Below are 15,280 nucleotides of genomic sequence, written 5' to 3' on the forward strand. Positions count from 1 at the left end.
TCAAAGCCAATACCTAAATTGTAAACCCATACCTAATTGTACGGTTTTTAGGTTTTTAAAAAATATACTACTTTTCCTTCCATTCTCTACTATTTGCAGACCATCCTTTCTGTCAAGGGCTCATTGATATTCCAAAGGCATCTGCTAGAGTGGGTCAAGTGTTTTCCTGAAAACTTTTCAAAGTGTTGCTGTCATATATGAAATGAAGTCCAAACCTTTTAAAGTGAAAGTGAATTTTTCTACAGTTTGTATTTAAATAAACCTTTCAGTTTCCTGTCCTAGTAGTTTCGTAAGTTGCTATTGCTTTTTCTTTTCTACTTTCTCTTTTTCCTATTTCCTTTCCTTTTTTATTATTTCTCTCTGGAATTCACTTACTTGTTCTTACTTCATTTCACACATTTATTATTTCCTATCACATTCAAGGTGCTGTTTTGTATGCTGCATGCACTGCAGGGAGCAATGCAGATGCAAGAGCCATTGGGTTCTCTCTTGCCTAGGAATGGAGACACTGATGGAGTGAAAATGAGTTATACCAGTTATGGCCACAGGGAGCACCATGGACTCCCATGTTTCTGTCTTGCTTTGCCCCTCTAGGACATCTTTCCTGTCACTCTCTGGTCAAATCTTTCCTTTTGTTTTACCCCAGCTCTCAATCATCTCTTCTTTTCATATAAGAATAATTCCTGTAACCCCACAAGCCCCTATAAACACTTGCATTGATAGACATGCTGTTTAAGGATACTAGTGCTGTTTCTTTAACTGAATTATAAAGTCCTGGAAGGATTGTTTATTAATAACTTTTCATAGTTCCATTGCCTTTACATACCTTGCTCTTTGTATTTTGTTTTAATTGATTTGCCTATAAAATGTAGAAATTTATATAAAAATCCTTAAAAACTCAAGATATCATACACATTACAAATCCCTCTCTATATGACTCCCCCCTGGTTTCCTTTAAGAAGATAAACTTTACATGATATCACTTCCCCCCAATAACTATTAGTAGAGAAAAGACATGTTTATTATACAGGACTGTTCCTGAAAAAATAGTCCCTCTCATTCACGTCAACAAAACTATTTCTACAGGATATGATATGGAATGGGGGGCATATTTCCATATGCCCCCGTTAAAAACATAACACTGACATGTTTACCATCAGTGTTTGTTGGAGGAGATTCTTTCCTGTGTTATACACTTTTTCCTCAAACCAACATCTTCATGGATTTGACAGTTGTTATGTGCCTGGTTAGTCAGGGTGGTGTTATTCAAAATACTAAATCCCAGAAAAAAAGACAATCAGATGACATGGTTAATTGTCAATGATAATGATAAGGTATCCCATGATTGGTGGGCAACTCATTGAATATTTTTTAGTGTTAAAAATGAGCTAATGAAAGCTGCAAAAATGGCTCATTAAAGCAGCATCCTATCTCTCTTCAAATACTGTCATTTTATAATTATCGGACTCTGGGCTGGAGGCTGTCTAATAGGAGTTAACCGTGCTTGTGAAAATCTGTCTCTATAGTGTGGCTATTTCCTGATTTCCCTCAGAAAAAAAAATGCAAATGAAGCCTAGAAGTAACTGTGGATTTCTCATCTAGAAAGGTCTGAATGTGTTTAACAAGTCTAATCATGGGACCAAAATAGAAACCCAAAGGACAGAGAAATGGAACATCTAATGTGAAAGAAGGCAAATGGTGCTTGTGTGCTTGGTCCTTGCTCCTAAGGAGGCTTTTGTAATATTTAAAAATCTGCAGCTCTGTGGAGTCAAGTTGCACAGGAAATGGTCTTGTGTGCATTCAGTATTCCTCTGATGAATCATGTGAATGCTGTGTTAGTTTCTGCCCAGCCCAAAGCCAAAAGGAAAATGCGCATCTGGCTTGTAAATCACAACCAAGCATTGATGCCTCGCTTGCTCTTTACTGGGTGATTGCCCTCTGTGCTTTACAAGTTCCTAGTACGGCTTATGGGGCATCCTGAGGGAAGCCTCCAGTGGGCTCTGAAGGATGGCATAGAGGGACCGCCGAATCCTCTCTGAAAGGTAACGTCTGCTACCTGCTGTGCACTCTCTGTGGTCCCCAGAGGAAAAATAATTCATTTTTATCTTTTTATTTATTTATTTTTTTCTATTTAGAAATTGGCCCCTGGTTACGGGAGTTCAGAGCGAAGAATGCTGTGGATTTCTCGCAGTTAACCTTTGACCCAGGACAGAAAGAACTTGTTGTAGGAGCAAGGTGAGAGATACTGTATTTTGCCACCGCAGATATTTTTGGACTTCATTTTACATCTGTGCAGTTACGTGTGACCTTCCCTGACAAAACTGAAGAGTGCTGAATAATATTATTCCTTATAAGAATGAAATACAGTATGAGTGTCGTAAAATATACTACTGCTAGTAAGATGTTGATGGCTGCCCTTTAGAGCAAGCATTGACTGGGCCCTCACCCTGTGCCAGTAACTGTTCTAACACGAATGAACTCATTTGTTCCTCCATTCAAACCTAAGAGGTAGGTACTATCAACATTGCTGTTCTAGAGATGAGGAAACTGAGGAAGAAAGTAGATAAATAAGTTGTCCAGGGGCATATGCCTAAGAAAAGATGGACCTGAGTTCCAAACCCAGGCAGTTTGACTCCCGAAAACATGTTCCTGACTTCCCACTATATTCTTCAATAGGATTCTAGAGATCCAGAGATCTTGATGTGTACTCCAAGGCCCACCACCACCTTTCTTTGTCACTTTGATTAGGCCACATACCAGTAAATTGAGATTCAATGAAGTTATTTTTATCTTTGTCTCTTAAGGGTGTGCGTGTTCCTGTATCTACTCAACATCTGTATCCCAGTTTGACGATGAGGCCGCCGGCACACAAAACAAATTTGAGTTCTTTCCCCTGTTTTCACTATCACTTCCTTAGAAAACCTGCATAATCCTTGCATTCAAATTACGTATTTGGGGATTATATAGCCATCTTTTAGGAAAATTGATATTATTAAAGTTGAATAAAGGGTCCATTTGTAGAATTGGGTTCTTCTGGCATCTAAGGATGACACATTGGGCAGTGGAGAGTTCATTATATTTTTCATCCAAATGTACCAGAGTATAAAGCATACCTGTCATAGCTACAGAGGTTTTGCAGTCTCTCTATAAACCCGAGTGCAGCTAAATCTAGCTTATACTCTGGGCACTCTAGATAAACATTGAACAGTTTCTAGGATCATTGCTTTTGCTCTCAGTTCTTGAGGTGTCCTTGTACATCCACTCAACACTTGAAGTGATGAATGGTTGTAATTTTACATGAGCAGGAAGAAGTTGGCATAGTTTATTGCACCTAGCAAGTTACCTTCGCCTCTTCTGACGTTTGTGAGGAGGCGGTGAATATGGATTGGACAAGGCTACTTGGTGTTCTCTTCCTTACTTTAGTCCAGTAGCAATACTGGGGGATTTCTGATGCTCACTTCCATCAAATTTCATCACTTGGAGTTCGGCCTGTGTTTTGCAGTGGTGGTAAATCAGTCTCCTGGCCTTCAGAGGTTATCCTCCTTCTGCATACCACAGCCAACATCATCTTTTAAAAATGCCCACCTTCAGTAGCTCCCATTGGATCCGTGCTATCTCCCTGGTGAGGTACGCCAGCCCTTCTGCCTTACATTCCCACCTCCCTTCCAGACTTGCCTGTTTTCATTCTCACATGGTCCAGACATGTGGAATTACTTATTCTGCCTACAGTTATGGAATATGCTTTCTTTCTTCTGGGCTTTTTCCCTTCTGACCTCTTTCTCATTTCCTGGAATACTGGCTACCACCCACCCCTACTCCAAATTATCTGCTTGGTAAACTCCCACTGCAGTAAGGACCTGGCTGAAGGGTTCACCATCAGTCCTGAGCTGCCACATTCTCTGTCCTGTATGGCCCTAGTAACATACCTGACATCTACTTTTTTTTTTCCTTTTAACTGCACTTATTGTAGGATATTGCATTATTTCTTGACAAGTCACCCTTATCAGATGGCGACTTACCAGAAGGCAAGGGAAGTGCCTGTCTTTTCTTTATTTCTCCAGAATATAGCACAGATTTTTCCTGCTCTTAGAAGCTCAAAGATACCTGTTGATTCAACACATTTATTTCCAGAGTTGAATTTGTATGCATTCCCCTCTGCATCTGGGTGAACACTTAGGGAAAAGGGGATTGGGATTATAACAGCTTATCCCAGATACCTACATTTGGCAAGAGTGTGAGCCAGTGGCAGGCTGTATACACCAAAGCTCACCCTGAGGGAAAAGGAGCTTTCACTCTGAGCCAAGGGAACAGACCCCTTACCGGGGGAGCAGGTACAAGTGTGCCCTCAACTAGAGTTTTGAGTCTTGCATCCCTCATTCATCTCTAAAGAACTTTGGAAAAGGTTTTTCTATGACTTTGACTCACGAGATTCTCTGTTGTCTCTGGAGGCCCTGGGTGCTGTGTGAACAGACCAGCACATCATTCTGCAAGTGGTTGGCTTTTGGTCAGTGACTCAGGATTTTCCTAAGGGATGTGAGAAGCCACAGAGCACATTAGGGTATTGTGAAGAGATGTCTTCTGCTCCTGTTCTGGCTGTAGATAGCAGCTGGGAATTGTTTTCAAGGGGTACCTGTCCCAGGAGGTCTCCATACCAGAGTCCCTGCAGTTCTCGATTCCAGTGTCAGTGGGGTGTCTCTCTCTCAGTATCCCTAGAGGTCTCTGTCCAGTATCTCTGATGGTTTCCATCTCAGCATCCCTGGAAGTCTCTATCTCAGCATCTTCCAGTTTCCCTGGAGCCTCCACCCCAATGTCCCTGGCGTCTCCATCCCAATATCACTGGTGTCTCCATCCCAATGTCTCTGGAGTGTCCATCCCAGTGTCCCTAGAGTCTCCATCCCAATATGTCTTGTGGCTTCCATCCCAGGGCCCCTGGAATCTGCATCCCAATATCCCTGGAGTCCTCATCCCAGCATTCCTGGAGGTCTCCATCCATTGCATATCAACATGGTCTGCTGGGAAGGATTGGATGGGCCACTGAGTCAACCTAGAGTGCTGTATGGCATGGTGGGTATGAATACATAGGATTGCCAGACTTAGCAAATAAAAATCCACGATGCCCAGTTAAATTTGAATTCCAAATAACAACCTTTTATATTTTTATCATAAGTATGTTCCAAACGTTGGGTGACCCCAGGAGCATGGGCTGTAGTTTTCTATTCTAGAGAAGTGTGTGATACATTATAGACATTTGATAAATAAATAACAGAAAAAAAGAGGCTGGCCCTTACCTAAGTGACTCTAAGCCAGTTTCAAAGCCTAATTTTCTCATCTGTAAAGATGATGTAACAATTTCTACCCCTTTCAGCTGTTGTGAACATGAGCTAAAATAACTCACGAGAAGTTATTGTCCCATTAACAGGCAAGCTGGTGAGCATGCAGCCCTAGGGAAACTCTGAGGGCCTTCATGGGTTTCACATACGTGTGCATATGCCTTTCAGGCAGACACTACCTGAGGAAGAGAATAGGAATTTCACCTGGGAAGTTTCATGGGATTAGGCTCAGAAAGTTTGAGAGGGAGTATGAGTCAGATATAAAACTTTAAAAATAACCCAGCCCTCAGATTCCTGTTTGGCAAAACTCGACTTAGCAAGAGTAAGTTTAGATAACAGGTGTATGTTTCAGAAATCAGTAATGGTTTAAAAATATGAGTTGTGAAAAAATATAATGATACTCAATTTTTTTTCTCATAGCACTAGGCATTGTGGAGCCATTTATTGGATGGTTTCACTTTATACTAGTGATACTTTATGTTCCTGAAATTGCATTCAATTAAAGATTCTTTGTACTCTTTGATAAAGGAAGTTCATTGTGCTGCAAAAGAGAAGCCTTTCTTTAGGCAATTTGTGGTTATGGAGCATCAGAAGGTACTTGGATCTGAATTCAGGGAATTTCTGGAAGAAGTCATACATTTTCATTTCCAAGATGCACATGAACTTTCATAATATCTTAAATGCATCGACAGTCATATCTTGCTTTACCCCTGTCTTTTAAAAGTTAATAATATTTGTGTTTTCAATGATGAAAATTAGGCATCTTCATTTAGAAAATATAGAATACACTGTAAAGTATAAAGAAAAAAGCAATTTCAGAGATAATCACAGTGAAGCTTTTCAGTTATTTCCTTGCATTATTTGATTTCTATTTGTTCCTACTCTTGGGATAATATTTGTTGAGTGATTGCATACTTCTTCGTCACAAATCCTACTAAGATCAGTTTCTCGGTATAAAAAAAATTCAAAATGAAAGAATATATTATGACTGTTTTTTGTATAGAAGATTATAAAAGGAATGGCAGTGATAACACTCCACACACTTGATGCAAGTGTAAGTTTCACTGCAGATTGAATTGTTGCAACAGATGCAAGGGAGGGTGATTACATTTTTATTTCCCAAATGAATTAGTTTGTCTTTAGTGTTTCAGGTTCATTCTAAGGGTGGCAAGTGATTCCATCCTGAATCACTCTGATATGTATTCTGTGCTGAATCCAAGTATTATTCCAAATGGCAAGTAACTCGGTTGACACATAAGGCAGTGTTTGACTGCTGTTGGGCATTTACAAATTGGCCATATTTTTATAATGCATAAAGCCCTACAGTGCTAATGAAAAAGAGTTTATTATCAAAGCATCTGTACCATGAATCTTTCCCACTGAACCGTGGGGGAAGATGTGGAGTCACTCTTTCTGGCTATGTAGGTACTTTTATTCAAAAATGTGATTTTTCTAAATGAAAACATTTTTTTTAACATCTATCTCAGTTTCTAAAATGTGAATTTTCTTCAGCCTTTTAAATGTGTTTCTTGGTCTTTAAGTTATTTTCGTCCAATTACTCAATTCTGATTCTCTTACTTTTCTCCAAAAAGCTTGAGTGTAATATAAATATAAATCAAAGGGTACAGTCTTACAAACTATGGTATTTTAGTAAGGAAGTTCATCTGTAAGCTCTCAAACAAATACCTGTGAGTCCACATGGCCTAAACATCTGCCATGGGTAAGGTGGTGGGATTGAGGCCACACACCCAATACTTGGCTTGGGTAATGATCATAATTCATAGCAGATATAATGATTTACATACTTGGAAATGTTTGATTTTAATTCTATACAAAATAACATCACAAAAGGAGAACATTAAGTCACCAAGGGAACAAAAGGCACTAGGGATGCATGAGTCTTCTTGCACACCTGGCCTGATATACCACCCCATAACTGTATGCCTTGCACACCTGAGCTAATGTGAGTACCAGCCCATAGCTGCACACGTTGCACACCTGACCCGATGTGAGTGCCAGCCCAAAGCTGCATGCCTCATATACCTGACTCAATGTGAGTTAACAGCCCACCACTGCACACGTTGCACACCTGACCCAATGTGAGCATCAGCCCATAGTTGCATGCCTTGCACACCTGACCCAATGTACCAGCCCATAGCGGCATGCCTTGTGCACCTGGCCCATTGTGAGTACTAGCCTATAGCTGCATGCCTCACACACCTGGCCCAGTATGAGTACCAACCCATAGCTGCATGCCTTGCACATCTGACATGATGTAAGTACCAGTCCATACTGCACACGTTGCACACCTGACCCAGTGTGAGTAACAGCCCATAGCTGCACACCTTGCACACCTGACCCAGTGTGAGTAGCAGCCCACAGTTGTCTGAATACCTTGCACTAAACCCCTTGACTTACCATTACAGTAATTCTAGATATCAGAAGATATGTCTGTGTAAGTGTATGTACAACAAATAGTACGGATTTCTGATCACTTTAGTTTATTATTTTGAATCATTTGTTTGGCTAATGGTTTGGATTTACAGAACTAAAGATAAAATAGGAAAGATTAACTTGCTGTTTTTATGCTTGGGCTGAATTTGCTTTAAGTATTCAGAGCCCTTAAATGATAAACTTAGGTGCATTGAAATTTTAACAAGTTTATTGGAACATTTAGAGATTCAGGAATCAAGTATCACCAGACTTCCAGCAGCTCTCCACTTATGGGTGGGGGTGGCAAGGGAGGAAACTTTTGTAATGTTCTTCCCAGAAGCAAGACAAAGAAAACGCCTCTTGTTGATGGAAACTCCCTAGTTAGAGGTTAGTTGGTGGTTTCTAATTGGTTAAATCTCAAGTTAGACTTTAGTTAGGGTTTCGTTTCTGACTGGTTAAGCTTAAGTTTCCTTTTACTATTTACATTGAGTTGAATTTTGGTTTGTTTACATAGGAACTCAAGAAGTGAAGACTTCTCAGTCTAATGGCCTCCCAATTATTTTAGCATAGCATATATTCTTATAAGATCACATAAAATAAATGGTAGGTTTCTATTTAAATGAGTTTCTTTTTTAAAAAATGACTTTATCTCTGGTTCTAAACAAGGGGGATTACTTTTAAATTCACATAAAATTTGTTTTAAACAACTGGCCAATATCATTATTTTTTGGTGATTATAATTCTTGTTTTTACTTGAAAATTTTACCTGGGAATTACTCTGTTGGAGGCAATATATAATTAACAGGGAAACTGAAGATGTTTATCAGATCAGTGATTCTGCTTCCAGTAGCCACACTTATTCGTCTTTTCCAAAGGATATATTTTAGTCAAGTTTACACAATTAAAGGAAATACATGCTGAGTGGTATGAAATCAGAGATTAGCAGCGAATGCAAAAAGGAGTAGAGTCCCATTGTGGAAAGAGATCCGAGGTAATGCTGATTTTCACGTTGTGTTTACATTAATTATGACTTAGGACAAGCAGCTGGTGATGGAAAAGGAACGGTGCTTTTCATTGCAGTCTTTTTTATCCTCTTCCAATCAAATTATGAACCTCCACTTTAGGGTTTAAAGGTTTCCGCTTCTCTGTCCCTTACCTTCTCAGGGCTGGCCCCTATGCACGGGTATGTCCTTTAAGATTCTCTGGGCTTCTCTCTTTCTTCTACCTGTTCTCCCCTTTCTTCTAATTGGCTTATTTGGTTAGTTATCCTATATATGTTAAAAGGTCTCCTTGTTGTCTGCTGGCTTTGTTACCTTTTGTCCAATATTTGCCAAACATTAGTGTTCTTAAGTATTAGCTAGGACATTTGTTCAAAATTAGGATGCCCCTCCCAGCTCTGCTGATTTAGGTGGCTCAGGGTGTGTGCTTTTAACAAACTGGTGGCCGACTGACATGCCTGGGAAAGATTTCTAACCATTCTGTTCCTTCTGCTATTGTGAAAAAAACAAAAACTAAAACTAAAACAAAATAAATGAATCTGTATTTTTTTCCCTGCTTGAGTTGGGAGAATATCGGCCTGGTACAACAGTTACCTATTTAGTTATAAATAACTAAGAACATACAGTTGGTCTTCCCTGGGTTCTGCATCTGCAGATTTAACCAACCACAAGCCTAAAATATTTGGAAAAATGAAAAACAAACAATACAACAATGAAAATCATACCAATAAAAACAATGTGGTATAACAACTATTTACATGTATTACGTGCTAGATATTATAAGTAATCTAGAGATGATTTAAAGTATATGGGAAGATGTGCGTAGGTTATAGGTAAATACCAATCCATTTTATATCAGGGACTTGAGCATCCATGGATTTTGGCACTCGAGGTTGTCTTGGAGCCAATGCTCTGGGGATACCAAGAGGCAGCTGGAAATAAATAAATGTACAAAGGCTTCCTATTTCCCAGATCCCATGAACAAACCAACAAAGGGCTTTGATAATAATTGAATAACTTATTTGCATGTGCATGTGCTACAGACTAAGTAGTGAGAGCTTTTCTCCTACCCAGGTCCACACAGAGTTCATCCAAATGTATTAGTTCATGTAGTTATTCTTTCAAGATTCTGTGTTCATCAAATATTTATTGAACCTACTTTATGCCAGGAAGCATCTTAGGCATTAGAGAAACAAAGATGAAGCATCTTCTCTACCTGATGAGGACTTTCTAGTCCAGCACAAGGGTTGGCAAGCTGGGGCCCCAGAGTTGCCTCCTGTTTTCATAAATATGCTTTTATTGGCACATAGCCACACCCACTCATTCACACATCTTCCGTGGCTGCTTTTGACCTAAAACTGCAGAGATGAGGAGTTGGGACATAGACCACAAAAGCAAAATATCTGCTCTCTGGCCCCATAACAAAAAGTATGCTGATCCTGGCCTAGTGGGTGAGACAGGGGCACAAGCAATTCAATTCTCCAAGGGAAGTCTGAGTAAAGGGTCCTGAAAACAGCAAGAGTAAAGGGATATGATGGTACATGGATCTGAAGAGGCTGCATTGAGAAGGTGCTCCTCCAGCTGGGCCTGAGTGATACGTGAGGAATCTGGCAGGGAAGACAGAGAATCACATGGGAAAAGTCAGAGATTCTGATGAGGCTGAAAAGTGCTTGGCTCCGTGGCACCTGTTGGTGACAGAAAGGGGGAAGTAATTAGAGGTGAAGCCCTGAGCATTCGTTGGGGTCAGATTATAAAGAAGTTTAGACTTGGTCCTCTAGGCTCACTGCAACCTCTGCCTCCCGGGTTCAAGCAATTCTCCTGCCTCAGCCTCCCGAGTAGCTGGGATTGCAGGTACCCGCCACCATGTCCGGCAAATTGTATTTTTAGTGTTGACAGGGTTTTACTGTGTTAGCCAGGCTGGTCTCGAACTCCTGACCTCAAGTGATCCACCCACCTTGGCCTCTCGAGGTGCTGGGATTACAGGTGTGAGTCACTGTGCCCGGCCAGAATCTTTGATTTAATCAAGCTCCCATTGCTCTGCTGGCTTGGTAAATTTGAGAACCTCTGCTAAAGTCATTGAGAAGCCCAGGAGATTTCTACGTTTATGTATTCAAATAATCATGTTTGCATTAGGAAGATATGTCCACCATATTGTGTGCAGGACATGCTAGAACTTGCAGAATTTGGAGCGAGGCATGGCAGTTGAGGGTTGTGGATCAGGTGAGGGTACAGGGTGCTTAAACTTAGGCAGTGATGATGGAATTGGAGATGAGAAGCCAGATTTGAGACATGTTTCAGTGCTGGGTTTGACAGCAATTGATGGCCAACAGAATGGGTTGGCTGGTGGCAAGGATCAAACCATGCAGTGAATTTTGGGAGTGTGACTGGGATACAGCATATGGGAGAATGAGCTGTAATTCTTTGATTATTAGAAGATACATGAGAAAAAAAATCTCAGATTTGTATGAATACTGAAGATAACCTAGAAAATTAATTGTATGTGGAAATAATTTAAAGCATGAATAGTCCTAGGAAATCACAGGTTAAAGGAACCATAGAAATACTCAGTTGGCATTTTTTTCAAATGAAAAATTATCTCTGTTAACTGAAAAATGGAAAAGAACAAATCATATACCCAGTGGACCCACAAAGACAAAAGTCGAGAGTTAAATTTAGAGCAATAAATCGTCATCTGTAATCCTCACAGCACTGAGAGATTTGCAAGTAATAATTAAAGCATAATAAAATGTAAACTATTAGTGTAATTATTAACAATATTGATTAATAACTTTTACCCTAAATATATTTGTGGGAAAATATTTTTCTGATTTTATATCTCTGAGATTTGCTGGCAGCATTGTTCTAGTTATTGCATGCCATTAAAATGTATCTTTGTTGTTTCATTCTACTTGCTAAATAATAAGAGGCTATCCATCTATTTTTGCACCTTTTAATCTTGGTATTTAAATATATAACAATGCTATTAAAATGGTTTGATCTCAGTTTTAATGTGTTCTTTGAAACTTATTTCTAATAACCAAGACTTTTAAGGAGCTTGAAATGGTCTTTCTGGGATAGGGAATGAAAGAAGTTAATATGATTCTGGGAGAATGGGTACCGGACACACATAACAGCATTAACAGCAGCAAAAATTAAATTACAGTTATCTTGTACTTTGTATAGCCTGAAGAATACATATTTACTGTTTTTGAGGAGGGTAGAGAAAATTCTGATTGAGGAGATAGCTAATCGCATGACCATATTATAAATTTGTCACCATATTTTAAAATATTTAAAAAAAATTTACAAAAGAATTAAAACTGTAATTTAAATGTGATCTCACTATTTAAATATAATGTTATACTGTTTGGAAAGGCTTTGTAATTTTGACATTTAATTATCTTCTGAGAAATCCATGAAAAAACTACATGAAGCAGACATTTTTTAGGATGGTTATGACCACAAAATTAAAAGGCTCCTAGAATTTGCTTATAGTCGACCAGCATAATGGAAAGTCTTGGAAATCACAATTATAGATAGGTTGGTGAATTGGTGAATTATATGAGTTACATGATTAAATTAAATCATTATATTCTTTAAAGTTACTGATATGATCACGATGTTAAATATTTACATTTAGATAAACTAATTTTACAACAACATTTTATGTTTTAAAGGATATAGTTACTATTTTTCCTTAGTTGATTGATTGATTGATTGATTGATTGAGACAGAGTCTTGCTCTGTAGCCCGGGCTGGAGTACAGTGGCAGGATCTCTGCTCAGTGCAACCTCTGCCTGGCATGTTCAAGGATTCTAGTGCCTCAGCCTCTCGAGTAGATGGGATTACAGTTGTGCACCACTATGCCTGGCTAATTTTTTTGTATATTTAGTAGGGGTGGGTTCTCGCCATGTTGGCCAGACTAGTCTGGAACTACCAACCTCAGGGGATCTACCTGCTTCGTCCTCCCTCATGCCTGTAATCCCAGCACTTTGGGAGGCCCAGGCAGGTGGGTCACCTGAGGTCAGGAGTTCGAGACCAGCCTGGCCAACACAGCGAAACCCCATCTCTACTAAAAATACAAAAAAAAATTAGCTGGGCATGGTGGCATCCACCTGTAATCTCCACTACTCTGGAGGCTGAGGCACAAGAATTGCTGAATGCCTGCAATGGAGGTTGCAGTGAGCTGAGATCCTGCCACTGCCCTTCAGCCTGGGCAATAGAGTGAGACTCCATCTCAAACATAATTTGTTATCTTCAAAAGTCTACCAGTGCAATTGAAAATGTGGGTATCATGTAGGATGTCACTGTACTTGAAAAGTTCTATGCCAGTTAGATGTTGACAGCAGTGAGGATGGAAGGAAACTGGCAGTGAGGAAAGTATTGTGGGCCGGAAGCTGGTGCAGGCACAGGAGAGACTAGTCAGCTCTCAGACTCCCCCAGCTGGCTCATGGGCAGTGTGTGTTTTGTCTCCAGATTGTCTCATGATTGGCCTTGGTCTAAACTTTTATTAGACACCAACAAATATTTCTGTCAACACTGTTGAAATGTCTTTATACATTTACTTGGCTTCTGCCTTCATTTGCTCTAGTACAAAATACAAATCTACCTTCCTTAATTCTTCTTTTCTCAGTTATAAGCAAGCCTCTAACTCACATGTTCAATAGGAACTTGTAATTTTTTTCTTCGATTTTATAGTCATATTCATCAGAGACCAGTTGAGTTATTCTAAGAGAATGTCATTTTAAAACACCTGTGTCTTTCATAATTTATGGAGGTCAAAGTTAAGTTTTATAGTGTCTCTAGATGAAATGAGTCATTTAGTTAATATGCTCATGATGGCTCAACCTTTTCTTTAATGCTGGCTGCATTTTATTACTTTACATGAAGATACAAATGAACTTCATCTATTAAGGTCCCCACTGCTCCCTCCGAGAATATATTGTTGTGCTTAGTGATTTGTTTCTAATAGGCCGCTAGGGGAAGCGATGGGACCCAGGAATGAGTTATTCAATCCTAGAGTCAGTAAGAAAGAAACTTTGGTGAAGACGTAGAAAACCCATTCAGGTGTCTAGTGGGGAAACGAAGAATGGGCTTTAATATTGTGATTTTTGCATCTGCCAAATTTAATAGCTTTGTGATTTGAATTATTCAGCCCATTGGATCTATGTACTCCTCATATATTATTACTCCTAAAAGGAATCTGGTTTATTGCACGTGAATGTGCAATGTCAAATTTTATTCCATGGCATTTGAAAAAAAAAAAAAAAAGTAGATCCATACCAAGGGAAGAAAAACTCATATTTTTATTTACTATAGCCACAAAACTGAACTGTTACACTTTGGCAAACTCTTGCTTTTCACTTTGGTAATGACAGGAGAAAAATAGAAGTATAGAATCATTCCCCCAAGCTATACAACTAATACATTCAAAGAATCTAATCTCTTAACCTCTTGCACCACTGCCTTTTTCCCTGAAGAATGGCAATAGTCCTTATTACTACCTATTTACATCTGGGGTGTTATGAAGATTAATGAGATCACTTAAATGCTTTGGGTTGCTCAGAGCATTGCCCTATTAGGGAGACTGACCCTACGTGCAACATTTGGTTAGCATTTACAGTTGGCCAGGGGTCAGAAGCATTACTTCTTCATGTTGGAAAGGCTGGTGGCTTTTCTCGTGAACCTCACACATATTGTTTTCCCTCCTCTGTGCTCGCACAATTGCAAGATAAAGTGATTGCCTCTTGTGTAATACCCTGGAGGACAGCCACTTGCAGGCTTCCATAGATCTTACTTTAGTTTGTGAGTAGCCCAACACCAGGGAATATCAATTTTTTATCCCCTTTAGAAGGTTTTCTTTCTTTTTGTAACCTTTAACTTTGTAGGTCATTGACCTAAACTGTGATGAATCAAGCTGTCTTGAGAGATTGCAAGTCCCTTATGTTGCCAGCTGGCTTGGAATTTTTCCTACAGCAAAAATGCATTTGGAGTTGTACGTGGGGCCAAATAGTTCGAGGAAAGAGATTTGAGAATAGCAGAATCCACACTATGTTTTGTCAGATTCTACTTCTTGGGATGTGATCAGGGAATTCTACAGCTGTTTTACTTATGGTTCATCTTTTAAAATATTGTTTAAAATAGCTGAAAATTGTAATAAGATAAGGTGAATACTAAATTGTTTGTGTAGCGAGGCATTTGACTACTTAGGTTTTACATGGACCATAGTCATTTATTAAACTAATATTTAGGCCAGGCGTGGTGGCTCACGCCTGTGATCCCAGCACTTTGGGAGGCTAAGGCGGGAGGATCACTTGAGGTCAGGAGTTCAAGACCAGCCTGGCCAACATGGTGAAACCCTGTCTCTACTAGAAATACAAAATTTAGGCATGGTAGCACGTCCGTATAATCCCAGCCACTGGGGAGGCTGAGGCAGGAGAATTGCTTGAACCTGGGAGGCGGAGGTTGCAGTGAGCTGAGATCATACCATTGTACTCTAGCCTGGGCGAAGAAGCGAGA

General features: G+C 39.6%; 1 protein-coding gene across 4 annotated transcripts in view; it reads left to right on the top strand.

Annotated features, from left to right (window-relative positions):
* The window catches only part of SEMA5A (semaphorin 5A), a 512,129-nt gene that overhangs the window by 211,380 nt on the left and 285,469 nt on the right, over nucleotides 1-15,280 (top strand). For 3 of the 4 annotated variants that reach the window (XM_050794063.1, XM_050794064.1, XM_050794065.1), the window contains one exon: nucleotides 2,136-2,235. The exons of the other annotated variant lie outside the window; for it this stretch is intronic. In XM_050794063.1, coding sequence (XP_050650020.1) covers nucleotides 2,136-2,235 — 100 coding nt within the window. The remainder of the gene's footprint in view (nucleotides 1-2,135; nucleotides 2,236-15,280) is intronic. 4 annotated transcript variants of the gene reach the window in all.

Source organism: Macaca thibetana, chromosome 6, assembly GCF_024542745.1.
Source record: "Macaca thibetana thibetana isolate TM-01 chromosome 6, ASM2454274v1, whole genome shotgun sequence".
NCBI lineage: Eukaryota > Metazoa > Chordata > Mammalia > Primates > Cercopithecidae > Macaca > Macaca thibetana.